The 19,959-nt window shown below is 38.5% G+C and overlaps 2 protein-coding genes and 1 long non-coding RNA gene across 5 annotated transcripts in view; 1 reads left to right on the top strand and 2 right to left on the bottom strand.

Moving 5' to 3' along the window:
• Window positions 1–14,556, bottom strand: part of LOC146478962 (uncharacterized) — a 186,211-nt gene extending 171,655 nt beyond the window's left edge. The window contains exon 1 of the long non-coding RNA XR_014865001.1: window positions 14,412–14,556. This is a non-coding gene — a long non-coding RNA (uncharacterized LOC146478962). The remainder of the gene's footprint in view (window positions 1–14,411) is intronic.
• LOC146478967 (uncharacterized) overlaps window positions 1–19,959 on the top strand; it is a 63,900-nt gene that overhangs the window by 31,516 nt on the left and 12,425 nt on the right. The window contains exons 1-4 of one of the 3 annotated variants that reach the window (XM_085111256.1): window positions 12,937–13,122; window positions 17,280–17,325; window positions 17,826–17,888; window positions 18,408–18,455. In XM_085111256.1, the coding sequence (XP_084967382.1) occupies window positions 12,967–13,122; window positions 17,280–17,325; window positions 17,826–17,888; window positions 18,408–18,455 (313 nt within the window). In that variant the 5' untranslated portion in view covers window positions 12,937–12,966. Of the gene's footprint in view, window positions 1–12,936; window positions 13,123–17,279; window positions 17,326–17,825; window positions 17,889–18,407; window positions 18,456–19,959 lie in introns of those variants that run through there. The other 2 variants (XM_085111257.1, XM_085111258.1) reach the window with 2 other exon arrangements.
• Window positions 1,727–3,684, bottom strand: LOC146478970 (uncharacterized). The gene is made up of 2 exons (XM_085111093.1): window positions 3,598–3,684; window positions 1,727–2,086 (listed from the first exon to the last, which is right to left on the bottom strand). The coding sequence occupies exons 1-2, from the start codon at window positions 3,601–3,603 to the stop codon at window positions 1,727–1,729; spliced, it is 366 nt and encodes a 121-aa protein (XP_084967219.1). The 5' UTR covers window positions 3,604–3,684.

Genomic DNA, 19,959 nt, shown 5'->3' on the forward strand with positions numbered 1-19,959 from the left:
CGCGCACTAGTTGAGGACCTATGTTCCACCAGTAACGAAGTGGATTAAGTAAGTAAGTAAGCTAAGCGTTGAAACGGCTCATGAAAATCTCAAATGGGTGACATAAACGTTCGATCGGCTCGGAAAAAATTTAGAACGGATAGTCAATTATTTAAGTAAGCCAAACAACTTGATATTATCATTCGTTTCGTTCACCTCGAACGAATTCCGTGGCGTGAACCACCAAACAGCGCACTTAAATTAATTTTAAACGGATAGCTATAAAATCGTTGAAACTAGTGCTATTTTTGCTTTATTTTACTGCTGAAATTTATAGAAAGTAGACTTCAAAAAGGCAAAGAGCATTCGCTGACGAGTTTTAATTAGTAAAGAAGAACTCGAAGGAAATCAAAACCCGTAAATCAACAGTAAATTAATGCATACTTATTTGGTATTTGCCTTGATGTGTTTATTCTCGCTATTTTACAAACTAAATACACGACTTTTTGTATCTAGCAGCTTTCAATACATTTCCACGCTAGTGTTTCTGACTTTTGACTACAATCAAGCGCACATTCCCACATTCGGTTTGGTTGCGTGTAAATACACCGATCTTGCCAAATTTGCATGAAAGAGTTATCTTGCGAGCAAACTGAAAATTACCCGCTACCACCTTGCGCCCGCTGAAAATTAACCAGCACCACCTTGCGCGCCTAGTTTCTTCAAATAGAGATATTTACCGCACTACCAAACCAAACAATATATCAGATTTCACTAATTCAGAATCTTTCTAAATACGCAAGGATGCTGTTATGCCTCATCTGGACCAAAACCGAAAAGAAAGCCTGAAACCCTTTCTTAGGGCACTCGTATTACCTCCTCCCCAGCTGTTAATTAATTTACGTATAATTTGGCCTCCAAAACTAAACATAATTTAGCAAATAAAGTCCTTTTAAGTTATTTTGGTACCAATCATATCAAGGAAATAAAGTACAGATCTAGACTTACTCAGACGAAGCATAATTAACACACTCGTTTACGCCAGTTTTCGTTCATTTTAGTAAATGATTTCAGGGTCTGAATAGTAATCTGTACCCCCATCGTTCCTCATTTGCTCTGGAAAGGTTTCACAGTTTAAGACGCCTTAGGAACGCTGGTAATTAACTTTCACAACAAACACGCCCTATGCATGTATGTAGCCAGACGATTGGCGAGGAAATTGTGAATGGCTTGAAATGCCTGAAGGGCACAGGTGGAATTTTTTTTTTTTTTTTTAGGGAAGGAGTGGGGCAACTAATTCCTCTTACGCCTACACTACGGCAACTAGAAACATCGGGTGAATCAGTTTTATAAAACATAAATATGAGCAGTTAAGAGAGGCTATGGTTCGGTTCATTGAATCCTCGTTTTCTGATTTTGGGAGAAGTGCGAGATGGTTTGTGGAAAGGAGTCACAAGAGAGTCAAGAAATGGTAAACTATACCGACCATACAAAGCCAGGCTAAGGGAAAAGAAAATCTTGAAAACAATGTCATTATGACCAAACCACGGGCAGAGTTTAAGTGCCGGCCGCAATTTCTAATTACATGTAGCCTGCTAGAAACAAAGCAATACACAATGTTTTTTTATGACTAAGATTATATATTTCGTTAATTGTTAACCCTTCTAATTACAACATCTTTGATCTTGTGTGGATTACGTTGGCTTATTATTGAGTCATGTCTTACAATTAAGGTTACAGTCGAAGGTTACAATGGTTCTGTGCAATTTCTGCACCCTACACAGTTATTTGTAGTTATACCTTTTTTACAGCATAGACCTGCGTGGTCGCATATCGTGTTTTTGCATTCCTCTGTCAACGACGAAAACATCGTGTCGACCGTAATGCAAGTAAAACAAGGCTGCGATCTTTTCCTTTGCTTGTTGAAATTTGGAAATAATGATAAATCATCGCTATCTACTATCCTCTGTTCTGAAGATACTGCAAGGGCGTTTTCATCAGTTGTCGTGTCCTCTATTTCGTCCTTGTTTCTCAGTTCTCTGTAGTGTCTACCATCCGATAATGAGGACATAAGCAAGAGAAGAATCCATGCTTTAAAAACAACAGCCTGTTAATAATAAAACAGGGTAAAAAATCAGTAAGAAAATGATAACTTCACGGAATTACGAGAAACAGATTAAAATAACTTTTGCTCGGTGTAATTGTCATTTGGAAGTATTTCAAACTTAATATTTAAGCAATAAAGGACTTTTTCCGTGTTTACATAGCCTCATCTAAACACGAGGGGGGTTGGGAGAATTCGAGACAGTTATGCAAACCCGAGACGCAGTCCAGGGTTTGCATAACTTTCGAGAATTCTCCCAACTCCCCGAGTGTTTAGATGAGGCTATGTAAACACGGGAAAAAAGCCCTCTATTGCTTTTATAAAATATTTTTACAAAAACAATTCGACAAATGAAGGGAAATTTTTTTTATTTATTTCTTGATTGAAATAGATGTTCTCAGTACACGCTCTAGACAATCATTTTTGCTACTAGCCAATGAAAACGCGCATCTGACAACACATGAACCAATCAAAATTTGTGTTATAAAAGTCAAAATCAAGTTGAAATTTGTGGCAAGCGACAGCGAGCCCCGTGTTGACGGCGAGTTCAGCTTTGAATTCTCGTGAATCTTACAGAAAAATACCGAGCATTCGGTGAAAACTAGAAGAAATGTTCAAAATATACGATTCTGAAAGGAAAGAACTTCAAGATGAGGAGTTTATTTAAGCTGAAAATGAATGTCATTGTGCATGGTCGCTGTTGAAAGTTACGTAAACTTGCCCGATATGGCAGCCTGAGATGGCCGTGAAGTCGAGTCGCTAATCGTGCCTTGTGAAGTTTTGCTGTTTAGGAATCATAGCACAAGCAGCGGATCCAGACTGTGAAGTTGTTGCTGGTAATAGTAATCGTAGCAGTAGATTATTACGCTGAGAAAGTCTCAGAGAAAATACATTCCAAAACACGGCAACCCGCCGTACAAAGTTTGATTTGAAACATTTATAGTCTGCAGCATATAGTTTTGTGTTCGTTTTCGTGTACATTTTTTGAATAAAGAATGTCTTTTAGAGAATTTTATTGTGGTACTCAGATGCAAAAATTACCTTGAAAAAAGTTTACTGCGTATTTGTTCCATATTTTGTCGTCTTCACTTGAGCTCGCTTGACGAGGTCGTCTAGCGAGGCAGGCAAAGCGCGGTGGTTCTTCTTTCTTTTCCTTTTTTTCCCTCGTGTTCAGGGGGGAGGAGATAGGCAAACCCCGATCAAAATTTTGGGAAATTTTTCACCATTTCCTTAACAGTTGCACTTGAAATTACTTTGCGAGTGAAAGCTTTGAAATGTTTTCAAATTGTGCCGGCAGACACAGAAAGCGTGACGTCACAACCATGTTTACATACTCTCATCTAAACACACCTATCGACCAATGAGAGCGCGCGTACTATCTCAAATATTTTATAAATTGGGTTTTAGCTAACCTGATTGTATAACGAAAATCATAAAAAAATGCTTTGGAAAGAAAAACGAAAGTCAGATGTAGAAATCTCTTTTTCTAGGATAAAACAAGATAAACAAAATACCTTCATATTCGTGTTCGATTCTCCCAGACGAACTCAGGAACGGCTTCACAATTAATGCGGACTGATTAAAAGTCGCAGGTAAACTTTCCTTTAGAGAATTTCTCAGCTTCTAAGCTACAGAGAGATGCTATTTATACCCTTGTAACAGGAACTCAAGTATGCTTGTAATGCACGTACGTTAGAGACTACCACGCAAACGAAAGCGAAAGACAACATTAATTTGAAATTACATAATGATCAAGTATCACTGAAAGCAAAGGCGTGGACAATTAAAGTAATTTTAGCGAGACCGGCTACGTGTCAGCGTCTCTAAAGTTGAAAGTTGTGAGATGAACATCTGCCTTAGGTATTGTGGTGTGTTGTAGCTAGCAGAGGAAGGGAAATCATGCTTCACAAAGACTTTTCCAATTGTTTTAAAACTGTAAAACCTTGGCAAAATCGTTTGCTCATACACACGAAAAATCGTTCACAAATTTAAGTCAGCATGGCAGTGAAATCCCATACAGTTTGACGGGAGTTCTTTCCACAACCGTTTTCACTAGGCTAGCAGTAAACGTCAACACAATTTTATTTTTGTCAAACGTGTATATGTGAAGACTGTATTTGCAGGGGTCAGCTTTATTTATCTTGAAAAGAGCTATTTAATTTAATTTTAATTTTGTTGTTTTACCCATTTTTTTACCAGGGCGAGCTTGTTATTACTGAATTCTGGTCATATTATCTTCAAGTTAACAACCACGACAGTGAACATGCAACTAATTAATGTTCAGTTTTTGCAAAGAATAATTGAATTGAACCTAGTTTAATGGCCTCAACTCGACTCTCCTGTAGCTTAGTGGTAGAGCAACCGAACTAGTAATCGGAAGGTCTTAGGTTCAACTCCTGATAGGAGCACTCGGAATTTCTTTTTTCGAGTTTGCCTGTGGCATTACTGAATAGTATATCATTCTCAAAAATATTGAATTAATAAAAAAGGATATCATAGAGCTTAAGTTATAAAAAGCCAAATTTTGTCTGACACTTTTTGTCGTCAACGTTATAACAAAGTGTCACCCTGTAATGTTGACATATCATATTAAAATTTATCTTTCGCCTTTTAGCCTAAAATGAACAGACGATGTTATGAAAATTAAAGGACACTCGTTTTTTTCTTCATTTATGAGAACGTTAAGGACATCATAAGGCTGATAGTCGGTTAAGAACATTTTTATTTCGACGAAACCTTTCTCCGCTCCCTTAAGGCAAACAAAGTGTTTTGCCCAATCCCACTCAACTGGCTAACAGTACTAACAGTACTGCGCCGTTGGAAGGTTATCCAGCGTTTGTTATAAATTCCATGTCCCTTAAATGTCTTCCAGATAATTGAAATGGAAAGTTTAAATGTTTGGGGGCCTTTTCTACACGTCATCTTTAAGTCGCCGTTGATTATCTAGTAGACACGTCCAACAAACGTGAAAGTGAATCTAATTGGCGGAATCGCCGGTGTGTCTTTACGGATAAAAAAACTATCGCAGTCTCTTTGGCTTTGAAAGGTCGTGGAAAATAAACTTTCTCTCTTTTTTTTTTTTCAACGCGGCCTAAATCGTCTAGTTGTCCATAAAAATAATGCAAGTTTTCTATGAAGAATTTTAGATTCTTCGGCTATAGTTTCTCGCCATTCAATAATGGAGACACGATTTAGTAGCTAGTCTAATTGTTTACCATTAACTATACAGTATCTAACCTCAAAGCTTTTAATAGACTAATTGCGTGGTTTACAACGCTACATATTATGTTTTCCGAACATTTTAGCTCAATTAGTTACTTTTTTTTTTCCTTGAATATTAACTCGGATATTCTGAACCACGTGCAAGTCAGTTAAATACTCGCTGCAAGCTACGCTTGGATAGCACGCGGTAGTAGCTGGGGAACACACTCTTTACGCTGGTGAGTCGCAGACGCTGACGGAAAGTAAAACTTTTGTTCAAAAGTGGTTTGTTTTTACTCCTAGTTGAGGTGTGGAACTTATGTTGTTTTGTGGTGGTTTGCCATTAAAGGTACTATGGCGTTACTGAATGGGAATCATTTAACTTCCTGTTCCCGTCGGCGGACTTCAAACGTCTGTACGTAAGTTTCCTTATTGACGAAGATGTCCGGCCATCAATACAGCTACGGTCCGTAATTATTGGCAAAAACAAAAAATATACTGACACCTGAACAGGAATTAAATAATGGGAAACATTAAACTTCCTGTCCCGTGGCGGCCTCCAAACGTCTGTACTATCAAACGTAGCCACTCAACTCTTCAAGCTTTTCTTTATTTCTTAATGTATAGATAATTTGAAGTTTTTAGTATCAGTCACACCTAGCCTTGTACCAGTGCAGTAATGAAATGTATCAACTGGCACCTCCAAAAAGAAACAGGAAAAATAAAAAAAATAAATAAATAAATAAAAAGAAAAAGAAAGATAAGGAACGGAAAATGTTAGCAAAGACCAGTGAAAGGTGGGTGCTGAATTAACCAAGATAATAACATTATTCGTGGGCTAAGAGAAACGTTACCAAAGAGTTAATTGGCTCACAATGTCATAATAGCGATTTCCTCAAGGCATACTGAAATTAAATAGGCAGGAAATGTTGAGCTATTTCAAATTCTGTACACAAGACAACTTTTACCAACCGAAACTTAAAAAAAAAAAAAGCATTACAACGCATTCAACGAGAGAAACAGAAGCTTCTGTGATCTTTTAATTCCTGCTTATGAGGCTTAATGCAGGTATATTCCTGCTCCTGTATGAAAGAAACAATCAACAACTTAACTTAGCTTATACTTAGCGGGAGTCGCTGCTATTGATTCGGTCAATGTTGCTATGTTAACGTTCTATAAAAACAAAGGGAGGCTTCTTTTGGTTTTATTCTTCAAGGAGACACTATATTTCGAAGTCTACCTGACTTTTTCCACGTTAAACCATATATTGAAACGTCTCCCCGGTAAAAGGAAGTCGGAACTTTGAATTGAACGTCTGGCCTTCACTCTCTAATTTTGGCTCTTTTATTCCGCGTTAATGTTTGAATAGCCAGCCGTAGAAGCTAAATAATTTACTGGCCAAACTAACCAACTAGTATCTTCCTTTTTAGGTAGTGGTCAATGCAGTTTGTGTATTATTTTAGTATCGTTTTAGCTGTTTAACAAATCGGTAAGAGCAACTATATATAAACTCTCGCGCACAAAATGAAAAGAGGGAGGTGGGGAAAGGCACAGGAAGTACGAAAGTTAGAAAAGGCGAGCACGGAATTAACAGAGAAAATGACGTTTCTCTTTAAGTCTCGAGAAAGTTTACACAAGATTTAGTACGTAAACAATGGCACAAGAACAACTTTCCCAAGGTGACTGCTGATAGTGTTTAATTATAACTGTATTCGGTATAAATGATATACATTGTTGTGTTTGGAAGTTGGATTCTGGCGGATTATTTTGGCAAGTGACTTACACTGGGGGCTGACGAGGAAATTTTGCAAAGGCGTTTAGCTTTTAATTATGTCTCTTACGCTTCTCCAAGCATTACCCAGTAAGTAAGTAATTTTGTCGCTTTGTGCGCCGTTTGGTGGGGAACAAAATAATGGTTACCTACGCGACGCCTCTCTTCGTTGTATTTGCCAAAAATTGAAGTCGTTTTGTAATAAAAAAAAATCTTTATAATCCTCCAAGTTAGAACGACCTATTCGTTGAACGCATTTTCCAAAATATATTTGACTAACTCTTTTAGAATTATGTACATGTAAATTGGGAAATACACCCGGGAGCGAACAAATTAATAAAGTAATAAACTATATTTAAATATACTTCCTCATCGCGTATCGACTATTTGACGCGGGCGTTTGCTGTAATTTGTAGTAACGACGTATGCCGATTATCCTGGGAGGAACTTGGGCAAAGTGCTTCTTGTTCTGAGGCGTCTTGTATAAAAACTAGCACTAAAGGGATGCTCACGACTGCAATGCGTTGGCAGAGGTTGAGGAGGACAATCTTTTGCAAAGCGTCGTTCAAGACCCACTTGCAATAAAATATAGTTTTTCTGAAACATTATCGGTCTTGTGCCCGTCGTTTTAGACGAACTACCAGTCGGAAACCAAACGCTCTGAAACCGCATTAGAGCGGTCCAACAGACTCCAGGAGCTCTTGCTGAGATTATGTTTTTCAGCGCATTGACAAACAAGCCACACCACACGCTTCCAATGAATGATCACCTAAAGGTTCAGTTAATTAAGGAGACGACTCCTTAAAGAGCCTTTAGACTTGATCAGTGTCTATTCCCTGTCATGTTTATGAAGCGAAATTTACCCGTGTTAATCATAGCTCAATGTCTAAAAGAACCATACAGCGTTTCCGTCCGCAACAAAGGTCGTTCCTTTTTAAAAGGTGTCAGATTCGGGGTTATAAATACGGATACTGCTGCCATTCAAGGATCAAAAGTCTGCTGACGTCTTAAGAAAACAACTCAACAACCTTAGCAACAGCATCGGAACACCTCTACAGCCCATCTATACTAGTCGTAAACTGGGTGATGCACTTGGCGTAAAAGAACAAAAGCCCTCTCTGATCAATCAACACAGTGTGGTCTACAAATTTTCATGTCCTCTGTGCGATGCAGAATACATAGGCCTCACAACTCGACACCTTTTTCAGAGAATTGAAGAACACTGTCGCAGTTCTTCATCCATTTGCAGACATCTTCAACAAGATCATGATACCAGCCCTAGATCTCTTGACTTAGCCAAGAATTTCGCAGTTCTGAGGAAATGCCAAGGAAAGATGGACTGTCTGGTATACGAGATGCTCCTGATTAAGAAGTACAGACCAAGTCTTAACATCCAATCAGACTCAATACGTGCCAAATTATTCACTTGACTTTGGTTTTCCTTTGCGTGAGGTCACTTGATGATTCACTGGCTTAGAACAATAGACTATTGTTTTCAGTTTAGTTTTGTCTACTTACTTATGTAAATTTTCTTCATTTTCTTGATAATGATGACAGGATGTCATCGAAACGTCGAAATCTCTCCGCGTTAGTTTTTCTGCTAAATTTAATGACAAAAGTCAATCTAATAATAATAATAATAATAATAATAATAATAATAAAAATATAAATAACAAATAAATCTTTATTAACATATACCAAGCAGCTGAAATTGTTATTTACAAGTTAAAAGTTAAGAAAAGAACTATTAAAACCTATTAAAAACTAATAATAATAATAATAATAATAATAATAAAGTTTAAACGATTAAATGGAGACTTGCGCTTGTGATATTATAAAAGTAAAAAGTAAAAACGTTTATTTAACTTCGAATTGCAGACAGCAAACAATTATGCTAATATCTTCCAAGACATGAAAGATAAAAATAAGACTAAACGATTATGTACAAAAATAAGATATAAAAATTATAGGCTAAATTACTAAAAGAACAACAATCACGATTAAATTCGATTTGGTTCACTGCTAGCTAGTTTGAAAGCATTGGTCGTAGGAGCGGTTCTGAGTGAGTTTGGTAATGAGTTCCACAGTTTACAAGCTGAGAAACGGAAAGATTGTAAGCCATAAGTTGTAGTATTAACCCTGGGGACATGGAGAAGATGTTGGCCACGTAGGTTGGGGGAAGTGTCTCTTTCATTAAGTAGATTCTTAATATACACAGGGGTGTTACCATTAAGTGCTCGGTAAGTAAGAGTCAGCATATCATGTATTCTGCGGTCTTGTAAACAGGGCTGATTAATGTGATCCAATAATTTGCCGTGTGTTGTGAAAGTCATTGAACGGACAAAACGGGGACACCTCTCGTTAATTTTTTCCAGTTTATCAGCATTCTTTTTGCCACAATGATTTCAAATAATAGAACAATAATTAAGTTGCACCAAGTTGCAATGGAAGATCTTCACTATTGGATCCAACCCACATCGAGAGACACTTGTCGACATTAAGACTCATGCCGTTAGACTGAGACTACTCAGAGGCAGATTGAAGATCAGCCTGCATTGAATGTTGAATTGTGACAGGATTTTGGCCACTAGTAAAGAGTTGTGTATCATCGGCATAAGTGTTGATCTCAGAACTGCGTAAGATGTACATAAGGTCATTTGTAAAAATGTTAAATAGTAGTGGTCCAAGAACAGACCCTTGTGGAACACCTTTATTAATCCTTGTTTAGTCAGAAAACGTGGATTATACAATGAACTGTGTAAAACTCGCGTTTTGATTGGTCTAGAAGAAAATGTGATTAGAGTGTAGACGCACGATTGACGTCATCGACTGGTGTGACCGGCGCACGTGATCAGAGTCTAGAGTCAAGCCAGAGTGCCTGGTCAACAAAGTTTTGCAAACCGTTTTTGCGAGTAGCGGCAAATTTTCGCAGGAAAGGAAAACTGCCCAATAAAAAAATTGGACAAAGACTGTTGAGAGTGATCTCAACCAGACGTGAAAAGGAAGCAAATATTTGTCGAAATATGTCGCCGATAGAAATCCGGTAATGCGGGCGAGTAATCGACGATTACAAATCGCAGTGAAGCGAAGCCACTTACATGCCGTAATATTTTTGGGGTCAGGATTCCCTTCTGGAATAAAGGTTAGTTTTGAATATATTGTTAGTGAAATTCTTTCGGATTATACTCTAACTTAGAAGATCACAATTGCATGTGTGTAATAGTCTAAAACTGACGTTGCTGGAAAGTTTTTGACTCAGCTCAGGCAACGCGATGCTCGCTTACGAAATGTGTAGAAATGTCTTGGTTATTGTATAAAACAAATAAATTTCATTTTGCCGTGGGACTGTACTCCGATAACGCACAGAGGACGTCAAAATGTGGTGAGAACATCAATCACGCTACTCGCCTGCGGCTCGTAGCGTACTTCTTTGTTCTCACCACGTTTTGACGTCATCTGTGCGTTATCAGAGTACAGACGCACGGCAAAATGGAATCTATTTGTTAATCAGCTGAAATTGTAGCAGGACCTACCAAAACTGATTTTATGCCGATAAAGAAGAGCCATGTAAGGAGCTCTTGGGCCCCTCCTAAGGGTAGGTGGTGGTGGGGGAGAGGGGTTAGGGGTCGACTCCCCTCTATAGCTATATAAGCTAAGCGCAAGCAAAGAGTATGGATTCTAAAATACAGGCCCTGGCTGTTCACACAGTGGATAACTTATAACTCTATACAGCGGATAAATCGCTATCCAGCGGACATTATGTACATTTTATCCACTGGATAGCGATTTATCCACTTGATAAAGTTATAAGCACTTTCAACAACTGGGAAAAGCTCTGAAACTGGTCCGGATGTGAATTTTAGAGGCCAGCTTTCGATTTGAAAACGGGAACCGCAACTAGTTTACTTTTTTTGCATGGTCTTAAATTAGGACAAGATGCCCCTCTAATGGCATTACACGGAATGCTTAATGTAGCCCTAATTATTCCCCATTGTATGTTTCGCAGATATTTAAAACATATCCTCCCTTGGCCATTGATAAAATTGTCTGAATGGTTTTATTCAGATATATTGCGTGATACTTATCGTTGTGTTACTAGGAATCATACCAGAAATAACTATGCAATAACGTCATGACCCCGCTGAACTGGTCTGGCCTCCTTTAGCTCTAATCCTTCGCGTTGATCATTCGATCTGTTTTTTAAAGCGCATTTTCTTTGCTGTGAACTCTCCCAATTTTTGCCGTTTCAACTGTCGAGTACTACCTAGAAGTTATTATTTCGATTTACTGCTTGAAAAAGGTTGGTTTTCTCTCTGAAAACGGCAGATCCGGAGTCTTAAATTCAGACAGGTGGCCGCCATTGAACGAAAACAACTTTTCCAAATGATGATTTGCTTTGACGTCACACAAGTAGAGATGAGTGGGTCCTCTCTCTCGTGATATACGCGCAGATAATGGAGTTTGATTGGGCCGCTTTTGTTCAAGACAATCAAAACAATAGATCCCTTCTGGGAGAGGGAAGAATTTAATCTAGTTTTAATGCATAAATCAAATGATGATTTGACGTCACACAGAAGTGATGAGTGGGTCCCCTCTCTCGTGATATGTGCCTGAAAAATAGATTTTGATTGGGCCGCTTCTGTTGAAGACAATCAGAACAATATATCCTTACTAGGGGAGGACAGAGTTTAATGCATAAATTAATGTGCACATTTATGACACCGATGAAGAAAAAAAAGATACCCGACCGAAACCTAGACACGTCATGCCCTGCGGGCATTCCGGGTAATAAGGGTTTGGCCGAGAAAAGTGATTTGCAGTCGCGGACGATCTATATTCCGTTGACCCGTTTGTCGTAAGTTTGAAAGCTATTAATACATCGTGGATATTGTTTATTTAATTAGCATAAGCTGTCGCACAAACGAAAAACAGTTTTCATCGAACCTAATTGGATATGCATACATGATACTACTCGGTTGAAATCGAAGTGCAAATGTATTGGTACTAGCTGCCAAAACTGATACCATGGTCTGATATAGAAGAATACCTGATAACACTATCATGTAATAGGATCACTGGGTTTGAAGAACAGTGATGCCGAATTGTATAGCGTGGGCATGAGTTATGTGCAGCCGCGTACGATCTCTATTCCGTTGACCCGTTTGTCGTATTTGAAAACAATTTAAACATCATGGAATATTACATAATTAATATTAGCACAAACTGTCGCACGAAAGAAAACAATTTTCATCGGAACTGACAGGAGACATGAGAACATTTCTTATACCTATACTGTACTTCTATACTTGTAAGCAGAAGATAAGTAAAAAGTCATTCGACGACAAGATCTGACAACCGAACGGGTCAGTGATAAACGATGCCTGCTTGTATTACAGACTAGACTGTAGACAGTCCGTTCTGTAATCAATGAAATAAAGGTATTTAAGCGCACGCAAAGGGTATGTATTCTAGAATCCAGGGCTCAAACTAGTGTGGATATGAATTTCGTTCTGAAAATGTGCTTACTTTGTCGGTTTGCACACCGCAATTCCCTACAAACCCCCACATTGTTTCAAAAGTCTTGGCGAGTATTTCTAATTCCTACCGTGACCAAGCGTTACAAATGTAAATAAACAAAGCAAAAAAACAAAAAAACAAAAAATCACGAATGCGAGTTTGGCAACTCACACACAGATAGTTGAACTGCCTAAAAAAAACATGAGTTGTGGAAAATGTCGTTTGCAGTAAGGAAGTGAAAAAAGTCTTGAACCATAGAGAAAATCAAAGCCACCGGAAGTACGCCAACATCAGTTAATTAGTATTGGGCAAAGGGCAAATTTAATATTTGATTGTCGCGTTATAAAGCCTCGTCGTGGTCACAGTTATCGGCTGGGAGTCTGGTATATTCGTCATGAATCCATCCTTGCTTTATCGTATTTCCCTTGTTGTATGCCTTTGGCAGTGCGTGAAGCCGAAGCAAGTCCTCCAATTGTCTCAACAAGCGACATTTAAGCTTTGTTTGCGGAAATTTTGTATTGAACCAGCTGTCAGACTCGAGCAATTCAAGGTAAGATGGTTCATGGTTTATGACCCTCATTGAACGAATGAATGAATGCTTTAACTTAGTGTTTGGTTTGTAAACTCTTCACTCATTGGACTCACTCCAAGGAGTACAAGATAAATTATATGTATTCTCCCACAGGCGGCCCAAGCTCAAGCTGTGAGCGGTGATCATCTTGCATCAGTAATAGCGGTCACGGCGCAAATATAAGAGTTTGTATGGGAATATTTACGATCGGGTTTAGGTGGTACAAATATTGGAAAGTCTGAATAAAAATTACATTGCTTGCTTCTAAGGTGTATTGACTATTGTCTTTTTGTTATTTTGTGCTGATTTGAGGTCATTTTAGCGAGTTATATCATCAGCACAAAATAACAAACAGACAATAGTCAATACACCTTAGAAGCAAGGTATGTCATTTTTATGTAGAACTTTCCAATCTTTGTACCTCCTACCCGATCGTTAATATTTCCATACAAACTCTTATATTTGCGCCGTGACCGCTATTACGCAAGATGATCACCGCTCACAGCTTGAGCTCGGGCGGCCTGTGATTGTCATTCTAATTACAGCAGAAGTACACCTAACACTCAACTGTAATCAAGTGTCTCATTGCAAATAATCCGTTACCGATTAGCAATTCAACTCAACCGGTCGACATTAACCTGCAGACAAACCAGAATCGTGTTTATATCCACGAGCACTGTGATGGCAGTGTATGGATAATTGATCCGTATGTTGGGGGTTATTTTGGTTGATTAAATGCGATACAAATCTTTGGGGCTCCAATGAATTTTCGAGACAGACTTCATTGGATAATTCTGCAGACATTCACAATTGAAGAACTTTATAGTTGTTACTGGTATCTATGGGTGATAAGTCGATGAAGTAATTGACGTAATATTGGTTGGAAACTTATAAACAGGAACATCTAAAGGTCACGTACGTGTCTAGCCAATCTCCAATGGCAAATATCAATAGCTCGCATGTGAGGTTTCATTATATGCATGTAAATGGAGTGTTACTAAGGTAAAAAAAAACTTGGAGGGTGAAAAGATATGGATTAACACAACCAGTCGGATGGTTCCTTTCGCACCCATTTCCCCTCCCTTGTAAACTCTTTATTCATTGGGCTCAATCTAAAGAGTAGCCCTTGTAAACTCTTTATTCATTGGGCTCAATCTAAAGAGTAGAAGATAAATTATGTGTTCTTCTTTACAACAGAAGTACGCTTACTGAAGCACGGGGCGTTGAAGATTGAAATAATCCGTTACCGATTAACAATTCAACTCAACCGGTCATTAGCTGCAAACAAACCAGAATCGTGTTTATATCTAAGAGAGCATGCAGCATTTAGCACTGTGATAGAAGTGTATGGATAATTGATCCGTCTGTTGGGGGTAATTTTGGTTGATTAAATGTGATACAAAATCTTGAGGGCTCCAATTCTGCAGTTCACAATTGAAGAACTTTAATAAGCTTTTACTGGTATCTACGGGTGATATTGCATATCCGGTCAGTATAAAATGCAGATTGCAGACTGCAGACTGGGTATAAAATGCAGACTATTATCAAAACCGTCTCTTCGTCAAATACAGCATACATTTTAGATGTTCAACTTAGCCTAATGTCACGCAATCACAGTTCCGAGATCATCTCCCACGCAATTGACCATATTTTTTGACCCATTTCTCAACAGTTGTTTTCTTTATCTCGATTTGGTAGCTTTCATTTCCTGAGGCCCTTTCTTCACAAAGAAGACTCGAGCTTAATCGCTTTGCATTAGTTCCAAACAATTATGGCCATGACGGTTTTCACAGTTATTATAATGAGCGAAACGGACTTGATTTTCGAGGGGGCGAGCAATTGGACATCGACAGATTTTAACTAGTTTCTTTGAATATTAACGAAGTTTGTCAAAGACAAATTGTATACCTTCAGTATTCTAGCAATACATGAACGCATATTTATTCAAAAAATATTATTTTACTGCCACCCTGACTGCCACTTACCGATGCCGCCGATGTCATGTTGACGCAAAGCGGCGAAAAGACCAATCACGTGCGAAGTAAAGGTCATATGTCTGCGTTATTGCTTACGTCAGTCTTTGGGGTTGTTTATTTCAAGGTTGACGCTTTTCGAAAAGAATATAATAATGTCAATTTCATGCGAAATGATCTCGAAAGACGATTGTTTGACACTAGCGTAAGTTAAGTTGAAAAATTCAAAATGTATCCTGTATTTGACGAAGAGGCGGTTTTGGTCTCAGTCTGCATTTTATACCCAATCTGCATTTTATACCTAGTCTGCAATCTGCAATCTGCAGTCTGCATTTTATACTGCCCCGATATCAGATGATAAAGTAATTGACGTAATGTTGGGTGCAAACTTAAACAGGAACATCCAAAGGTCACGTACGTGTCCAGCCAAGTTGCTATGGCAAATATCAATAGCTCGTATGCGGTAGGTTTAATTATATGCATGTAAATGGAGTGTTACTAAGGTAAAACTTGGTGGGTGGAAAGATATGGGTTAACACAACCAGTTGGATGGTTCCTTTCGCACCCATTTCCCCTCCGTTGTAAACTCTTCACTCATTGGGCTCAATCCAAAGACTGGAGTAGAAGATAAATTATGTGTTCTTCGTACGCTTAACGCTCGAGAGCAAGTGTCTCTTTAATTCATAAAACGACAAGTTTTACTGCTCGACTTTGACTGAATTAAAAGCGACAGTCCGGCTGAAGCATCGGGCGTTGAAGATTGCAAATAATCCGTTACCGAGTAACAATTCAACTCAACCGGTCACTAGCTGCAAACAAACCAGAATCGTGTTTATATCCAAGAGAAGATGCAGCGTTTAGCACTGTGATGGCAGTGTATGGATAATTGATCCGTCTGTTGCGAATAATTTTGGTTGATTCAATGTGATGCAAAATCTTGAGGGCTCCATTGAATCACTGACAAATTTTCGAGACATACTTCATTGGAGAATTCTGGAGACATTCACAATTGAAGAACTTTTATAAGCTTTTACTGGTACCTCTGGGTGATATTGCATATCAGATGATAAAGTAATTGACGTCATTAAACGGGAACAGGAACATCTAGACGTCACGTACGTGTCCAGCCACATGTATATGGCAAATATCACTAGCTCGGATGCGCTAGGTTTCATTGTATGCATGTAAATGGTGTGCTTAAGGTAAAAGTTGGTGTATGAAAGGATATGCCGGCAACACAACCAGTCGGATGGTTCCTTTTCCTCCAATTGCAATCCCCCCTCCCTCGCACCCAACGCTCCCCTCTCCCCGTCACTACAGTAATCAATCACCTTAGCGTTCATTTGTTTTGCAGTCTACACAGCCAATGAATAGGCTTTAAAAAATACGAGTTGATAATGCCGAATTTCGGACGAAAATTGAACTTGCAGACTGTTTTTATCATGTTCATTTGAGTTTGTAACAGCCATTTTTACGGTCATGCGAAAACGGTCTGAAAGTGTCCCACGTTCCATCTGCATAATTTAACCATTAAGCTTGTCGCTTTTGAAATTATTGAAAAGACGCAACACTACTTCATTTTGATGCTACTGATTTGAGAGAAATTAAACGTAATTTAGTCGAACGCCAGTTTTCCTAAAGCTAGTATTTGGACAATCGCATTTCAGGAATTTCTGATCAAGTTTGTCTATTGTGGAAATATTTGTTTTGTGACAAGCAGCAAAATTTCTTTTTATATGTAATTTTTTTTTTTTTTTTTTTTTTTTTTTACCCCAAAATCATTTTATGCCTAAAGCTGGAATTCGAAACACTTAAAAGGGTCTTTGAAGTTTTGGTTGCAGATTTTTTTTTTCTCCGTAGTGTGTACTTATTTACTGGACTTTACGGTAGTTTCGTCTAGTTGCCAGTAAGGTTTGATTTCTTAGTTTCTGTCAGTTTTAAACTTCGACGGAGACTTATTGTTATCAGTTATTTAGTACGTGCATGTAATGCGTCAAAGCAGAATACACCCATATCTCACAGTGTCCCGCAATGCGTCATCCAAATCCTCTACACACGAAAGGTGTCTATGTTCTAATTCGACAGCTATTTTAATTTACAAACTAAAGAAAAATAATGTGTTTTCAGTTAACGGACAATGGTTTTTGTGTTACCTTCTGATAGATATCAAGTCGGCAGTCTTGTTACAAGGAATGCCTTCTGAAGATTAGTGAGTAACTATGTGATCTTTTTCATTTTCTTTCTGCAGTTTTAATTTCAATCAAGAAAGCAGACAGGTTAAACCATCCAAACCTAACATTCAAACACCTCTCCTTCCATTTCCCTTGATCGAGTGCTCTATCCCCCAGATAACTTCTGCCGGCAACCTCCTAAGCTTAATATATAATGCATATGATAGTCAATGAACCCAAACCGACTCAGTAAAGAGCTTTATCCTAGCTGCGCCTATTGTACCTCCACATTCACTCATCCATCCATCCATCCATCCATCCATCCATCCATCCATCCATCCATCCATCCATCCATCCATCTATCCATCCATCCATCCATCCATCCATCCATCCATCCATCCATCCATCCATCCATCCATCCATCCGTTCGTTCGTCCGTCTGTCTGTAAGGTATATTTCATTCACGGCAACACTTGAATAAATTGACGTACTAACTTCAGGCGATTGATTGTTTCTTTCATTTCTTCTACGGTTGCAGGGAACCAGAATTTGGCCGTTGGAACTCAGCAAACCAAGTCGTTCCTCAAGAGAATCAAACGAGGTGAGCTTAAGTTGAGATTATGCTGGGGTTAACCAGTAAATCATTTATTCTACATCAATTTTTTGCCCGGCCCCTTTTTTTAATTTCACACTCAACTTACGTTAGTCTGCCAAACCCTAGGCCTTTCTAAATAGCCAAGCAGGCGAGGTATAAAAGTGAATTGGAGTCAACGAGCGGAGATCCTAGACCAGTGAATGCTTTAATTCATCGCTCGTGTAGTACGACAATCTCACCCTTTGGTCAATACAAAATTTATGCCCCTCGTTGTCGAGATAGACTACCGCAACCAGGAATTCCATTTTCTCCTCTAGTGACGCCATCGCCTGAGAGCCGATGGGAAGATTCCTAAGCGTGTTCCCATTAGTTAGTGTTTTATTTATTGTCTAATCCCAGTTCACCATCCCTTGTGAAATAATTTTCCAAAGAAATCCTGGTTATCTTATATACAACCCACTACATTTGACTTCAGGAAGATTTGACTTATTTTTGTCGTGATGATAATTTCTGTTTTTCACACAGAATTCTCTAATGGTAAAGACAATTCAGCGCAAGCTGTCGACCTTCGAGGTAGGGCTTAATTCCCTACTTTTGAATAAAACTAAGGTACCTGAAGTAATTGGCTTCAATTTCCAGTTATTAACAAGCTGCATTAATAAAAGAGCCATTAAATAGAATAGGCCTCAATCACAATTATATTTTGTAGCGTTCCCTGCCCTAAGAAAGATAATTTACGACTAACCTAAATTCCATGCTTAGAATTGGTTTATTTACGGTTAAAACCCTACAGAAACCTTTCCTAATTCCTCGCGAAGCGAGGGCCGAAGGCCCGAGCGTAGCGAGGTTAATAAATTTGTCGGGCCGAGCCGGCCCGAGTGGAGCTAAGCCGCGCGAATTCGAGCGAAAAATATATTTATATATATATATATATGTATGTTTATATATTTAGTTGAAGGTGTCCGCAATGACGTCAGACTGTCTGGCGTCGTCTGAAAAAAATTTGCATACATCGGAAAAAATATGTGTGCATGATCAAATTTCAACTGCAATGTTCATCAATATTCACTGATGCAGAATTATCTCTCCAGAATCTTTTCCCTTTCTTCCAGAAATCTTTTTTTGTGAAAGATTGCATTGAAGAAATTACACGTTTTGTGGCCGCGGTAAAATAATTTTCCGTGGGAAATAAATTCATCGAACACGACAGCGCTTCACGCCCGTTGTGCATTTCATCGCGTCAGAAATAGATTTTTAACCGCAAACTAGCCCGTGGAACTACGAAAAGACCATGCTCATCAAAATAGTTGCTATGTTCAGAAACCTTTTAATCTCCTCATTTGATGCTACAACACGAAAGAGGGCTTTCCACCCATCCCCAGCTTCGCGAGGTTTTGCGAGTCACGTATTTCTAGTTTATAACGAATGACTGAACGCATAACTTCAAAAACTGGGTCATTAGATAATGCAATCAATAGCCAGACCATTTCCGATATATTAAATTTTCTGGCTTGCCTACAAGGCTTGGGGTAATAAAATAACAGAAAATACATTGAGATTCAAAGATGAATAATTAATATCTTTTGTTGTATTCTCCCAACCCTCGCATCCAAGCTATAATTTTAATATATCGGAAATAGTCTAATTGCAGAGTTTGAATGGCTTAGCGGCCATAGGATATTAGCCATACAGGTCCAGAGTTTTAAATGGCTTAGCTCGGCCGTGGGATATTAGCTATTATACTATGCCCATAAAATGGGCCATCAACTCACATTCTACTATTTCCTCACAAATAGGAAATCATCCCCATCTAGCATCATTTCGTGGTTGTTATAACGATAAAATGATTATTCCACTGATCGCGCTTGCTAGAAACATGTGCGGAATGATTACAACCAACTCAGAACTACGCCTGTCATAGGCTACATCGTGTAATAATCCCACACCCAACGCGCGCTTTGGCGTTGAATCGAGAGATCAAGAATTATCGTGTTTACGACTAACGGCAAACGTGAGATTTGCGTTTATGTTTTCTTGAAATAAAGAGTACAAAGATGAGAATAGTGCAAACTAATTC

This window comes from Pavona decussata, unplaced genomic scaffold, assembly GCF_977016875.1.
Source record: "Pavona decussata unplaced genomic scaffold, jaPavDecu1.1 SCAFFOLD_61, whole genome shotgun sequence".
Lineage (NCBI taxonomy): Eukaryota > Metazoa > Cnidaria > Anthozoa > Scleractinia > Agariciidae > Pavona > Pavona decussata.